Source organism: Lampetra fluviatilis, chromosome 34 (assembly GCF_964198595.1).
Source record: "Lampetra fluviatilis chromosome 34, kcLamFluv1.1, whole genome shotgun sequence".
Lineage (NCBI taxonomy): Eukaryota > Metazoa > Chordata > Hyperoartia > Petromyzontiformes > Petromyzontidae > Lampetra > Lampetra fluviatilis.
In genome coordinates, this window is record NC_136308.1 from 6,660,394 (window position 1) to 6,673,464 (window position 13,071).

A 13,071-nucleotide genomic window follows, 5' to 3' on the forward strand; every position below is an offset into this window, starting at 1 on the left:
ATTTTGTTTGTATTTTCAGAAGGAACATCATATTGAACAAATAACGATCCTTTTTGTCAGCCGAAGGGCAGCAACATGTTTCTCCGCGGAAAAATAGTAAACGTCTAGCGTTTCGTTTGTTGGTTCAAAGATGAAATAAAAATAGACCGAGAGAAATATCTATTTACAACCAGGTGAGATCTCCATTGATACCACACGTCTTTCTTTTATTTTCCAAAGGAGACCTGCGTTTTCAAATGCAAACATATACGAACCCCATATTTTTTGCCCATCGTCTCACAAACCTCTCCACTCCACTCCCACAGGGGACGAAACTCCGGGTCCTCCGGTTTTTCCCTCTCACATTTAGAAACATGCGTCTCGATCATTTAGATTATTTTTGCCGCTTTACATGTCCACGTGATAAGCCACTTGGCTGAGCTATTATTTGTGGCCAGGTCGCTTCTGAAAAATAGGCTAATAGCTCAGTGGGCCTTACCTGGTAAGATTAAAAACAATGTTTAGTTTTATTTGGAAATATTTTTAGTGGTTTCATTTAAATTTCGATTTAAAGCTTTCGTGACTGCATGGATTCATCTTCTTGGTTCTTTCGGTAAAGTCACGTAGAATTGAAATAATAAAATAATAAAAATAAAACATAATAAAATAATTCTCACGACGTTTCGGCCACAACGCAAGTAGCCGTCCTCAGGTGGAGAACAGGTCTGTCGAGGACGGCTACTTGTTCTCCACCTGAGGACGGCTACTTGCGTTGTGGCCGAAACGTCGTGAGAATTATTTTATTACGTTTTATTTTTATTATTTTATTATTTCAATTCTACGTGACTTTACCGAAAGAACCAAGAAAAGGGTTTGATTTACCTTTCCTATACTTTGCACTCCTATCGTTTTTTCATTTTTGTTGCTGTAACGTTCTGACCACGCCCCCCTACTGGACATCCATGAAAAAAGAGCTTTACAGCACATCGGATTCCTTCAGTTTAAATAAATATTCTGACTGAATTGTTCTCGCGATCACCAGCAGGTGGTCCGGTTTAATTACACGAGCTACGCTGAAGTCAACCCTCGGTGTCCTGGCATGAGTTTGACAGCGAGTGGGTGGGGAGCAGCTCTGCCGGGTTGATTAATTGTGCGTTACAAGGTTCGTGATGTCTAACTTCTCTGCCCTCTCGTCTGCACCCCCCACCTCCCCCCCCTCAACCGACTTCTCTTTCAGCTGTGGGAATCCAAATAAAAGTGGACTTCTTCAGGAAGAGGTTTTTATCTGCAGCCAAACAGGTGATTAAGTAATTGTTAAACGACGAGGTGATTGTTTTTTTTTATCCAAACCGACCGTGTCGACGCGTCTCGTTATTCAGCATTTATGCGAGGATGGAACTTCGTCTCAAACTGCTACGGATATTGAAATTACGAATGCATTTTTGACAAGCCGGTAGCACCAAAGGATTGTATTAATCTCACAAAATGGCCACCAAATTGTAACACACCGAGGTTATGTTCTTGGTATTTTAATATTGATATCAAAATATTGTTTTGCCAGTTACTATGCATTTACACAATTGTGTGGAATCACCAATATCCTATTCTGTTTTTTTCTCGACGTACACGAACGACATCTCAGCCACAAGATACTGACGTGAGTGAAACACTCGACTCCATGTGCTTTTTCATCCACTAGTCAGCTAAAATTACTGGGGGGGGAAAAACCCCAAAATCACAATTTAATTTAAACTGTCTTCACTCCCGCTGTCTTGCAGTGCTCAGCCATCGAAGGCCGATGTCCTATCGACTGCGAGGACCCGGTAAGTTCTGGCATCGCATCTCAGGTTTGAGGGTTCTTCACTCGAACGCAATGGGGCCTTCTCCTTGCACACTGCCTGTGGTATTTATCCCGTCGGTTACCCTCTTGCCAGACGCTGAACTGCTACATCGTAGACGACAACGGATTCGTCATCGTCTCCAAGAACGACGAAGAGGTGAGTGTGCAGGATGCGTCTTGCAGAAGCGCACTTCAGACGAGCGGCGTGGCACGGCGTGGTTGGCCACGGGCCGTTGCGACTTCCAAAGGCTGCTGCCTAAAGTATTTGACTACTAAATTTCGATTTAAAGCTTTCGTGACTGCAGGGATTCATCTTCTTGGTTCTTTCGGTAAAGTCACGTAGAATGGAAATAATAAAATAATAAAAATACAATTTAATAAAATAATTATTTTATAGTGTTTTCCTTTTATTATTTTATTATTTCCATTCTATTTGACTACTGCTGCTATACATTTCCACGTGGGCCCATGAGCAGTTGCACCACATACATGCACACTCGATAGCTATGCCACTCCTTCAGACAAGGGAACATTACACCCCCACATTAACCCCTCAGACACAACACAGGGTCACAGCTACACGGCTTCCTTGCTCAAACCCTTTGCTTTTGCGCCCAAACAATGACCTGCTTTTGTGGGTCACATGAGTCCCTCCCATTGACATAGCTCGAAAAAAAGCACGTACAAGTGTAGTGACTGACTCAGAGACGCTATGAGTAGGAGGCACTATTAACAGCCTTCTCAGGCCACAAAGGTAACTACAGCTCCCAGTCAGGACAGCTGGCAGACTGCCTGACTGACGACGCCGAGATGGTGGAGACGGTGACGAAGACTTCCAGCAGCACCACGAGGGGATCCCACTCCAGGCGACAGCCCCGAGCCTTCGCTCGGGGTCCCCTTTTATCCTCCCAGCGTGGCCTTGCTCCGTCCCGGCCACGCCCCCTTTCTAGCTACCAACGGGTTCCCGGGCTGACCTCACGTGCCCCCTCTATCCCTACATCCTTCTCCCTGCTTATCACGTGAGCTGCTGACAGGGGCTGCTGCAACTGCAGAGCCCCTTCTCTGCCAGCAACCAGCGCTATGCTACGAAGTGACCCATCTTCTAGCCGTGCATTCAGAGGATCTCGGCCCCCGACGAAAGACAGATGACCCTCGTTTTTTTGTCCTTGTCCGAAACGTTTCAGAGGCATTTCTTTGACATCTTTTTTCACCTCCGGTCAGCGTTTCCTAGTGCAGAGGCGTCTTGCAGTGCTACCCTCGTCATGATTACGATCAGTGAGCGAAGCCCATCTAGTTATGTGTCGGTGCACAGGTGTATGAGTGGCTGTCAAGACATTTCAAAACTAGTTCACTAAACTGTTGCGATATCACAATTTCTGACCACGCATCGTGATGTTTATGCATCCATATTGTGTTTGCACAGATTATTTCTTATTTAACTCCACTGTAATATTTAGTTTTAATTGTTACACATCTCTCTGCAGCGACGGTTATCACATTATCAAACCCATTGATCTGATTTCGATTCCCAGTCGTGTCTGAAATCTAACATTCACCAATTTGTACTGAAGAGCGTGGTTAAGTGTGGGTCAAACAACCCCCAATGAAGGAACGTGGGAAGGCGTTCAGGGAGTAGTGGATTGAATGAGAGCTGCAAATTGCTTTTACGTTCGTAGATGTTCTCTTGGGGGTATGGCGTGGGTACTCCCACTTCTTCGAAGCCGTCTGGCCAGCGTGGAAGAGTAGGCCAAATAACCCGGCTCTCAAGAGTTCCCTCTCGTGGAGGGCCTTCCGCCAGCAGTCGCTGGGCTCCACATTTTTACCTTCACCTCGCTGTATTTAGTCATGGGATGTCATGCAAATAAAGTTTTACCTTATGTCAAATGTTCATCTTTCAAAACATCTGCTTCTGCTGCTCGTGTTTACATAAGCGCAATTGGACCGTGCATTGCATGAGCTGAGCGTTAATTTATTCCGAAGCGCTGTTAGTAGCATGGCTAATTCGATCGCAAGCTCTCAAGCCACATTTGGCAATGCCCATCGCCGTAGGCACACACGGTGTCTTGTATCGTTTAGCTCAAATGTGCAAAATACTTGATTCTCATTATCGTCATCCGCCCGCTGTCATCCATGTTATGAAATCATCTCCAATGAATGTGAAATTAAAGTCCTACTTGCTTGCATCGTCAGATTTCGATGGCTAAAAACTGAACGTTCAAAACTTTGCCTGAATGGTGACATTCCGGGGTGTAGCGACATCGCTGCCATTTGCCGGAACAGCTGCCAACGATCAGCGGTTGAGAACGTTCGTAAGATTTGTCTCCTTCAATCGCCGTGATGGCTTCCCGGCAGTTCCCTCAACAACAAAAAAACGCTGGGAGGTAAAATGACGCCGTCACCGCTACTGCGGAAATATTGAGCAGCGTCTGAAATTGACGCATCAGTAATCGCTGTTCCTTAACATTGTCTCCCCCTCCCGACTCCCACCCCAAATTCACAAATTTGCCTTTGTGTCGACTCATGGCACGTGACAACGAATGGCAGCGACAGTGAAACGAGCACAAAGAGGCTGAAAATTTCGTTTATAAAAAAAAAACATTAAAATCGCAAAAACTGCAGTTGAGAAACAACAGATTGTCTAAAAGATTGCAAGTGCGCATGAACTCTACATCAATACATAAAGTGAGCTGCAAATATTAGTTGAATTTAGCAGAACAGTGATAAACAAAACAACATTTGAAATCTGAATAAGAGTTAATTAAAACAAGAATCTCTTTACTCTTCTTGGTTCTTTCGGTAAAGTCACGTAGGCAGAAAATAATAGATCACGACGTTTCGAAACAGCCTGTTTCAGCAGTTTCCCTGCTGTGATTGTCTCACCTGATGACGGTCGCTTGTGTTGCAATCGAAACGTCGTCATCGATTATGTTTCCTTCCTACGTGACTTTACCGAAAGAACCAAAGAGTGTGGATTCCTGCAGTCACGAAAGCTTCAAATCCAGAAGGATCTCTTTATTTAAATATGCTTAGCTTTAAATTTTCATTTCACACGCATGGCCCCTTTGTCAATTCGCTGCTGGATGAGGGCCTCCCCGTGCCGTGCTGGTTGTGGGGGCATGTTTGACCATCCTCCGTACGGGTTGGCGAAAGTGGGGAGAGCATAGATGCGGAAGCATAGTGCAGTACAACAACGGGTGTTGTACTGCACTGCCCTCTGCTGCCGAAACCGCAGCCAAGCAGCCAAGCAGCAGCGACCCATAATATCGGTGTCGTGCAAGTTCAAGTTCATTTCAAGTTCCTGTATTAGGTATAGCCCTGTGAGCCATTCGGCTCTTGAATCGGATGCAACCGCAACAAACAAAAATCAAAAATATGAACAAAAAACATCTTAAAGTGAATATGTGACTAAGTGCCAACAGAAAATCCAAGAAAAGACAGCAAAATATTGCAGAAAAAACACCGTACACCAACGCTGTGTGCAAAAATCCCAGTGGGATGCAAGTCAAACAACCAACAACAACCACAATACTGTACAACTTATATTAAGGCCATCAGTCTAACTCTGTACTACAACAAACAAACATGGCTAAACCAATACACTTTTCGAAATCACCAAAATAAAACCATGAAAGCAATGAAACAGTGATCATAGGAACTGTGACGGAATTTTCACAACGATATGAACGGTTTAACACGTAGGAGGCTTTCGCGACCAATATCATGCATAATAGAGGGGGGGGGGGGGTTGGGGTTAGATCGCGTAAATATATAAATGTGTCGTTAAAACCCGTCACCACCCGACACAGCCAACTAGTAAGGGTTGTCACGTAAACAGAACGTGGCCAATTCGTCACTAGTACAGCACACCGGTGTGTTGGAGAGCCGAGCTACAACATTTCTGTTATGAATATGAACGACAAAAAACGGGATTTAAATGAGCACAGCGAGAAGGGGGACAATCCAAAATGTGTAAATAAAATACAAGAAATTTATCGTTTTCAAAACAATAAAAAAAAATGTACTCATTGCGACATCTTTGTTACCAACATTTATGTATGAATGAAACCGCAATGTATACTGACTCCCAATAGTATACAAATTCATAAAGTAACGATTGACGTTTTTGTTATTTGCCGTGTGTGTGAAAGCTGCCAACTTCCAGAGGCACCGTGCATACCCAGCAATACCGATATCACGATGGAAATGCAAATCAAAAATGTCACGGTCACCATCTAAAGTGTTGGAGCACCGCTTTATATTTTTCACCAAACCAAATAAGACAACAGAAGAGACGTAGGCGAGAGAAAAAAATGTGGTGAGATGAGAGTGAAATGGAAGAGATTTTGACAAGAGCGACATGAAGTTAGATTTTTAAAAAGAGATATGCAGACAATGTACTGATGAGATTAATTGCCATTTTGTCATGCTTATAAGGATTTAAATTTAAGCCGATATTTGATGCTCCCATATTTTTTTCCATCAATCCGGGGCACCTTGAGCCGATCGGGGGCCCCCTAAGCTTCTGCTGAGCTTGCTAGCAGCACCAACTCACCATCCCCACGTTATCCGCGCGCGCCCTCTTGTCTGTCCGCAGACGGGCGAATTCTTTGGGGTGGTGGACGGGGCCGTTATGAGCGAGCTGCTCAGCGTTGGAGCGTTCATTCGGTGAGTTCGGGTGTCGGGGCGGGGACGCAGAGACGACCGCGAGAACGTTAACCGAGCGAGCAGGATTGGCCAAAGCGCCACCTTCACCACCATCAACCGCAGCAATTTGTGGGAAATTTTCTGAGATGGCAAATTTGCACCCTGACGCCGACACACAATGGCCTGCTCTTGTGGACGACATCAGCGGATCTTTAACGTCCACTGCGAAGCAGGCAGGGCGCGTATTATCATTATAATAATGGTGATCAAACACACGGTGATAATCGGGGTGGCCGCGCGATTCGAACCGTGAACCTCTGCAGCAAGTGGAGGACACGCTACCGCTGGGCCGCGTCACCGCGTGGGAACTTAGCAAGTGAGAAGCACGTGTTCTGTGGAGTGTAAGTGGAGGGTATAGTTTGCATAGCATGTGAAGCAACAACGTGGTCGTGATGCTGGTTGTGGACTTAATGGAAATGGTGATGCTGATGGTGGTGATTCTAGTGGTGATGGTGGTGATCGTGTCATTGATGGTGATGAGAGTGCTGATGTGGGTATATACGGATGGAACAGATGTAGTCAAATGAGAGAGCTGTGTACAGGTAATGTTAATGATAGTGGTGCTGGTAAAGGTAGTGATGATTGTGGTGGTGATTATAGTGACAATTGGCTGTGGTGGTAATGTTGCAATGGTGCTGGCTGGTGGTGATTGTCGTGGTAATGGTACAAATGTTGGTGGTGTTGCATGTGGGGGTAATGTTCATGGTGGTAATGATGGTGGTCGGGCTGGTATTGATGGAGGTTTCAGACCAGTTGGAGGGCCTCGGCAAGTGTGACCCTTCAGGGTGCCACGGTTGGCGCGGTGTCGGCCTTGGGCCCTTTCCCTACCTCTGTTGGCCACACAACCACCACTGGTCAAAGCCGCCGACGCTGCTTCCCATTGGACGGTGAATTCCTGTGGATATTTCGGCAATTTTGTGTAAGCCGGCAGAGAAATATATTAATTCGTCACTAAATAGCACCGCCTTAGAAAAAGAAGCGAAGGGCTTTCGAACGAGAAACACTCTTCGTTACCAACAGGCTCCATTGGAACCTCCTTCGCCAGTAGCAAAATATGATAATTGTTTTTTTACGCTTTTATCTGGCAACAAAACTGACAGTGCATACATTATCAGAGTTGTGTTTTTTGTTTGCATTCCGACCGCAGATATTGTGGTCTATGCAAACATGACTCCTTGTAAAAAAGGTGTCAGTTTTGTTTTGCCAGATAAAAGGGTAAAAAAACAATTGCTGTTCGTACGATTACAAAACAAAATAAAAATCCGATCTTTTCATTTAACATTGTTTTTAATTTACCAATAATGCCTCTATGTAGGTGTGCAATTTTAATCGGGTACAGTTTTATCCCGATGGTGAAATCACTCCGAACGTGATTAATCTTGTCATAGCTTGGTAGCTAAGCAGTTGTGAGCCTGGATGCTTCTCGTATGGGTTGACCACCAGGTACAGAGCAAGTTGCCACGGGGCTGTTGGGCTATGTTGTGGGCAGCATAGGGTCTTTGTAACAACATTTGTTCTGCTGTACTTCTCGTCTCCCAGGAGGTGTACGCTCCCCACTTGCACCAAAAAAGTGACGTCATGCACCTGGTGGGGGGGGGGGGTCAGACATTTGTGACGATGTGTGACGAGGGGGGGCGGGGTTGAGAAATGTGACGTCACATCAAAATGCCCAACTTTAAATAAATATAGACAACACGTTCTACTTAATTAAATCGATTTTTAATAAATGTTTTCTCCTACAACATCCGAGTGCAGCGCCACATTAAGTACGCACTACAATGGCAATAGTTTAAAGCGATTTGAAGCATGTTTTTTTTTGGGGGGGGGCAGAGCTTTATGACGTCATATTTGAGGGGGGGGGGGTCTGACTTTTTGTGACGCCGTGTGACGAGGGGGGGCGGGGTAAAAAATCGTCCAAAATCGCGTGACGTCATTTATGGACGGCCCCGATGACCACGCGGGAGTTGGTGGCCAGGTGACGCAGACCGAGGCTAACCAGTCTTGCAGCCTGTCCCATACGAGCTGGCCCTTCGGCTCCCCCTTCTCACCCGTGGCAAGCGGGACCGCTGCAAATAACTTCCGTTGCATTGCAGGCGGGAGATGTACGACTACCAGGCCATGTGCAAGAGGCACCTGGAATATGAGAGCAGCGCTTTCAACTTGCTCAACGTGAGTGGCCCGCGATTCCCGAAACGTTCGATATTTAATTGAACGGCAGATCTGCTCACGCTCGCGCAGCTTTGCGTTGCCCTCTTTCTCAAAGAGCCCCCCCCCCCTCGCCCCCTAGACTCCCCGCGGGCATCTTGCGCTCAAAAATAGACTTCGCAGCGGCATGTTCGCTCACTCGATCGCACCGCGTGCTTTTACCACCGGAGCAAAGCAACGTGGTCCTGTAATGTTGCAGCACTGCGGCACGGTGCTGCAACAACAACACCTTGGGCGTTGTCGCCAACTATATAATGGAGCACTTGGCTCAACAAGCCGTTGTGTGCACCTCTGCGTGTGCGCGCGCACACGTGCGCACGTATGCAATGTGTTGAACTTCTTTCGCACCGCACGTAGCCAGCGGAGATGTGTGTGTGGGGGACGGTGGCGCTGCGAGCCCGGCGAAACAAAGTTCAATTCCCGCTCGCGAACTACATTTGGTGACGAATATCTGAACTGGTCCCTGAGCCTCCCCTAGGTCGACTCAGCCTTAAAAACGAGTCCCAGGCGCGGTTGTGTAAACATCACAATCGTGGGAACAATTCGGCCGGGCGTCGTGCTGACCACTCACACTTTCGTGACCTTCCAGAACTTGCCCCCCATGGTCTGTGGAACGCTATATGGGGGACCTTTGTCTTTGTTTGTGTGTGTGTTTTATTTGCAGCCGTACCATTCCTTCATCGCGGCGATGAAGTGGATCGTAACCGAACTGGCAGTGTAAGTGCGCATTAAATGTAATGTCATCATTAATCCATGCTAGGCTATTTAATTAGCGCATACGTCTCACCATGTTAAGCCTAATGTGGGCTTATAGGGCTTGGTGTGTGATGTTAAAAATATAATTAAACAATGAAGTCGACGTCTAAAGATATTATACACGGGGAGTATAATCTTAGTCATCTGCATAATCACTGCACTGTAGCAATCACACGGCACACACAAAATACATACTTTACATCAATATACTCTGTGTCATAAATAACAAAATAATAATAATAATAATGCCAATCCTTTTCAGGATGGTACTACATTGGGACACTTTCACATTTGTAACTCACGAGTTTTCTGTCAAAATTCAAAACAAAATCTCCCGGTGTCCTCTTTGCTTAAATGAGAATTTGGTGGTGAACGTCTTGGCGGTCCTGAAATTCCACATTATCATGGCTGAGACCCGGGAAACAGCTGCTGAGCGCTCGTGATTGTCGCAAGCGAGCTCAACGCAATGTCTATTTCTTATACCTCCAATGTAAACCGCATCTCGAAACGCTGTACAAATAATTATGATGGTTCTGATGATAATGTAATGATGATTGTGGCAATAATGATGATGATGATAATGATCATGATGATGATAATGATTGTGGCAATGATGATTGATGATGAAGGTGATGATGATGATAATGATCATGATGATGATAATAATGATGAAAGTAAGAATAGTTAGGGAGGCACCAAACAGTCGAGTATTTGTGCAACTTCCACCTTTTATCCCACCACAGCAGGACCCAACATCTACTGCTATGGGCAACAGATGTTCTTGCCTACTAATTAGCACATGCACCACATTATTATTATTATTATTATTTTCGCACCCACGTAATGGCCCATTCCCAGCACAAACACTACATCGCCACAGACACCGCAACAAACACGTACATCCTTCGCGCGTGCGTCTACGCTTTCTTTTGGACTAATTGCGACGATTAAAATCCCGCACTCGTGGAAATATATCGGAACAGGCTTGTGATGGCCTAGCACTGGGGGGGGGGGGAGGGGGGGCAGGGGGGCTGTGTGGATCGTGTTCGCTCGCGAAATTCTCAAACCTGCTGAGCCATGCGATGGCCAGCAGATGGCAGTACAGAAAGTCGGTACCGTCCGTGAACCTGCCTTGTTTTTTTTATTTGTGTTATCCTTTCGTTTCCCTTCGGTTTTGTCTCGGCACTTCAATTCCTACAGGGAATTGGCCAAATATTCCAATGCAGGGGGCAGATTTAGGAACTTCCCAAGGGGTTTAGGAGAGATCCAAAAATGCCAAGCTTTTAAAAGTAAGTCCCTACATTAATATCACAATAAACATTCAATATACGCTACTTTATTTGATATATATATCAATAGATTACCTCTTCTTGGTTCTTTCGGTAAAGTCACGTAGAAGGGAAATAATAAAATAATAAAAATAAACATAATAAAATAATATATTATTTTAAAAATAAAACATAATAAAATAATATATTATTTTATTATGTTTTATTTTTATTATTTTAATCTTCTTGGTTCTTTCGGTAAAGTCACGTAGAAGGGAAATAATAAAATAATAAAGATAAAACATTAGAAAATAAAATATTCTTTTATTATGTTTTATTTTCGGTAAAGTCACGTAGAAGGGAAATAAAATAATAATAATAAATCATAATAAAATAATATTTTATTTTATTATGTTTTATTTGTATTATTTTATTATTTCCCTTCTACGTTACCGAAAAAACCAAGAAGATGAATCCCTGCAGTCACGAAAGCTTTAAATCGAAATATAGATTACCTCTTTTCGGAGTCTCCAGGTGGTGTGGGAGGGGGTGGAGGTCGATGGAGGGGGGGCGATTGTCCGTATTGCCCCCACACCCTGAATCAGCCACTGGCAGGACCCTCCTAAAAATGAGTCTTAAGACTCATTTGTATTTATAAATATAAATACCGGTGTGCTTCCCACAGTGTTGTCACTGGTACTCTCATTCCCATCCACATTGTGAAATATCAATAGGAAATGCGTCAGCCCAATGCCCAACAACCGTACATCACCTTATGGGTGACACACGTGGAGGGGAAATCTCCACTCGCACCAATGTCTCTAACACTGGCAATAAAAAGTGTTCTACGTGAAACCCATTGACAAAAATGAGCAGGTAATTGCATAAATGACTTCTATTTGTCCATATAAGGAAATTGGTGCCACTTTCGAAAGCCCGCAGTGACAGCCATGGTGAGGTATGGTCAAACAACCCCCGTGATTATGACGGTTTGGGGTAGTGCTTCATCTCGTGAGTGTTGAGGTGCCATTCCTTGACTTTCCGGGATATTGCGATACAGCAAAATGTTAACAAAATCTCCATTGGTTACATCCATATGGGATATAATGTTGCCCCAGTGCACGCGTGGTTTTTTTTCCGGGTGCTCCGGTTTCGTCCCCCACGTATAGACACATTGCTCTGGCTGAAAACATCTTAATATATAGAGGAACACAGAGCTTGGACAATTGTTGGCACCAGCTCACGACCCGGCTGCTTCCTTCCTACCTCTTTGTGGTTCCTCATGCCTCCGAGTCGTTCTTTATCTTCGAGAGCGAGCAAATCATATGCGGCGCATTACAAGTTGAAATCATCATTATTAAATGGATTTAACGTCATCGTTTCTCCACGTTAAGTAGTATACTATGAACTAAGGTGGTAATACCACTGAAGTATACGACCTAAGATCACAGCAGTTCACAGCTGATGAAACCTGGTTCCTTGACAGCTAAGTTAGAACTAGAGGAGTGGGCGTCTTTACAGCAATTGGCGATTCAGCCTGAATGGTGAATTAAGATGTCTTACGCCAAGGCCATGAAACACAATTGAAGAATTTTCGATCGAATTCCATGGAGCAAATTAGCGCATGGGGCAATTTAATCCATTCCACCTCTTGAGTGCCGTGGCGTGACAGTATGCGGCACTGTTTTACCAATTTCCCACTGGCACCGCCCGGCGCGAGCCGACGCAGAGGTCCTCGCGGTGTGGGTGGGTTTGCCGTGTCGAGCCAGAACCAAACATTGACATACGCTGGCCTTACAAACATCTAAAATCTGTCTCGGGGCCAAGCAGGACCATGAGCGGGGCTAATGACGCGTTCGTTTCACACGCCGCCAGTACAAAACTCAAGCACAGCGTCACCGGATCGTCGACATGCATCTTCACTCGTTCATGAAATGTGACATCGGTCGGTACACTGCACAACTCAAACACACCGAATGCGTCTCGACTTGTTTACCGCGTGTGACATTGGCGGCACAGCTCGTGAAAAGATAAACCATAACAAACGACCTGGCGCTTCCTGGGCCGACCGTGCGCGCGGCCGGGTTTGTACGCTGGAAAAAAAATGTGTTATCCGTGATCCCGTCAGGTTCTTCATGGAGTTCAACGTCTACAGCTGGTGGTATTCGGGCTACACGTCGCACGGTGAGCACACGTGACACGCTTGGCGATTGACGGCGCTGACTGCCCGTGCCAGCGCTCAAAAGCGACGCCCTCTCACGTGCGGTCGCGGAAAAACAAATGCCGCTCGAGCCAAAAATACGAAAACCAACCCCCCCT

General features: G+C 45.4%; 1 protein-coding gene across 1 annotated transcript in view; it reads left to right on the top strand.

Annotated features, from left to right (window-relative positions):
• Positions 1-13,071, top strand: part of LOC144944329 (voltage-dependent calcium channel subunit alpha-2/delta-3-like) — a 125,886-nt gene that overhangs the window by 94,687 nt on the left and 18,128 nt on the right. The window contains exons 28-35 of the mRNA XM_078872408.1: positions 1,217-1,278; positions 1,622-1,636; positions 1,758-1,802; positions 1,914-1,976; positions 6,414-6,484; positions 8,617-8,692; positions 9,393-9,445; positions 12,881-12,936. Of these exons, the coding sequence (XP_078728534.1) occupies positions 1,217-1,278; positions 1,622-1,636; positions 1,758-1,802; positions 1,914-1,976; positions 6,414-6,484; positions 8,617-8,692; positions 9,393-9,445; positions 12,881-12,936 (441 nt within the window). The remainder of the gene's footprint in view (positions 1-1,216; positions 1,279-1,621; positions 1,637-1,757; positions 1,803-1,913; positions 1,977-6,413; positions 6,485-8,616; positions 8,693-9,392; positions 9,446-12,880; positions 12,937-13,071) is intronic.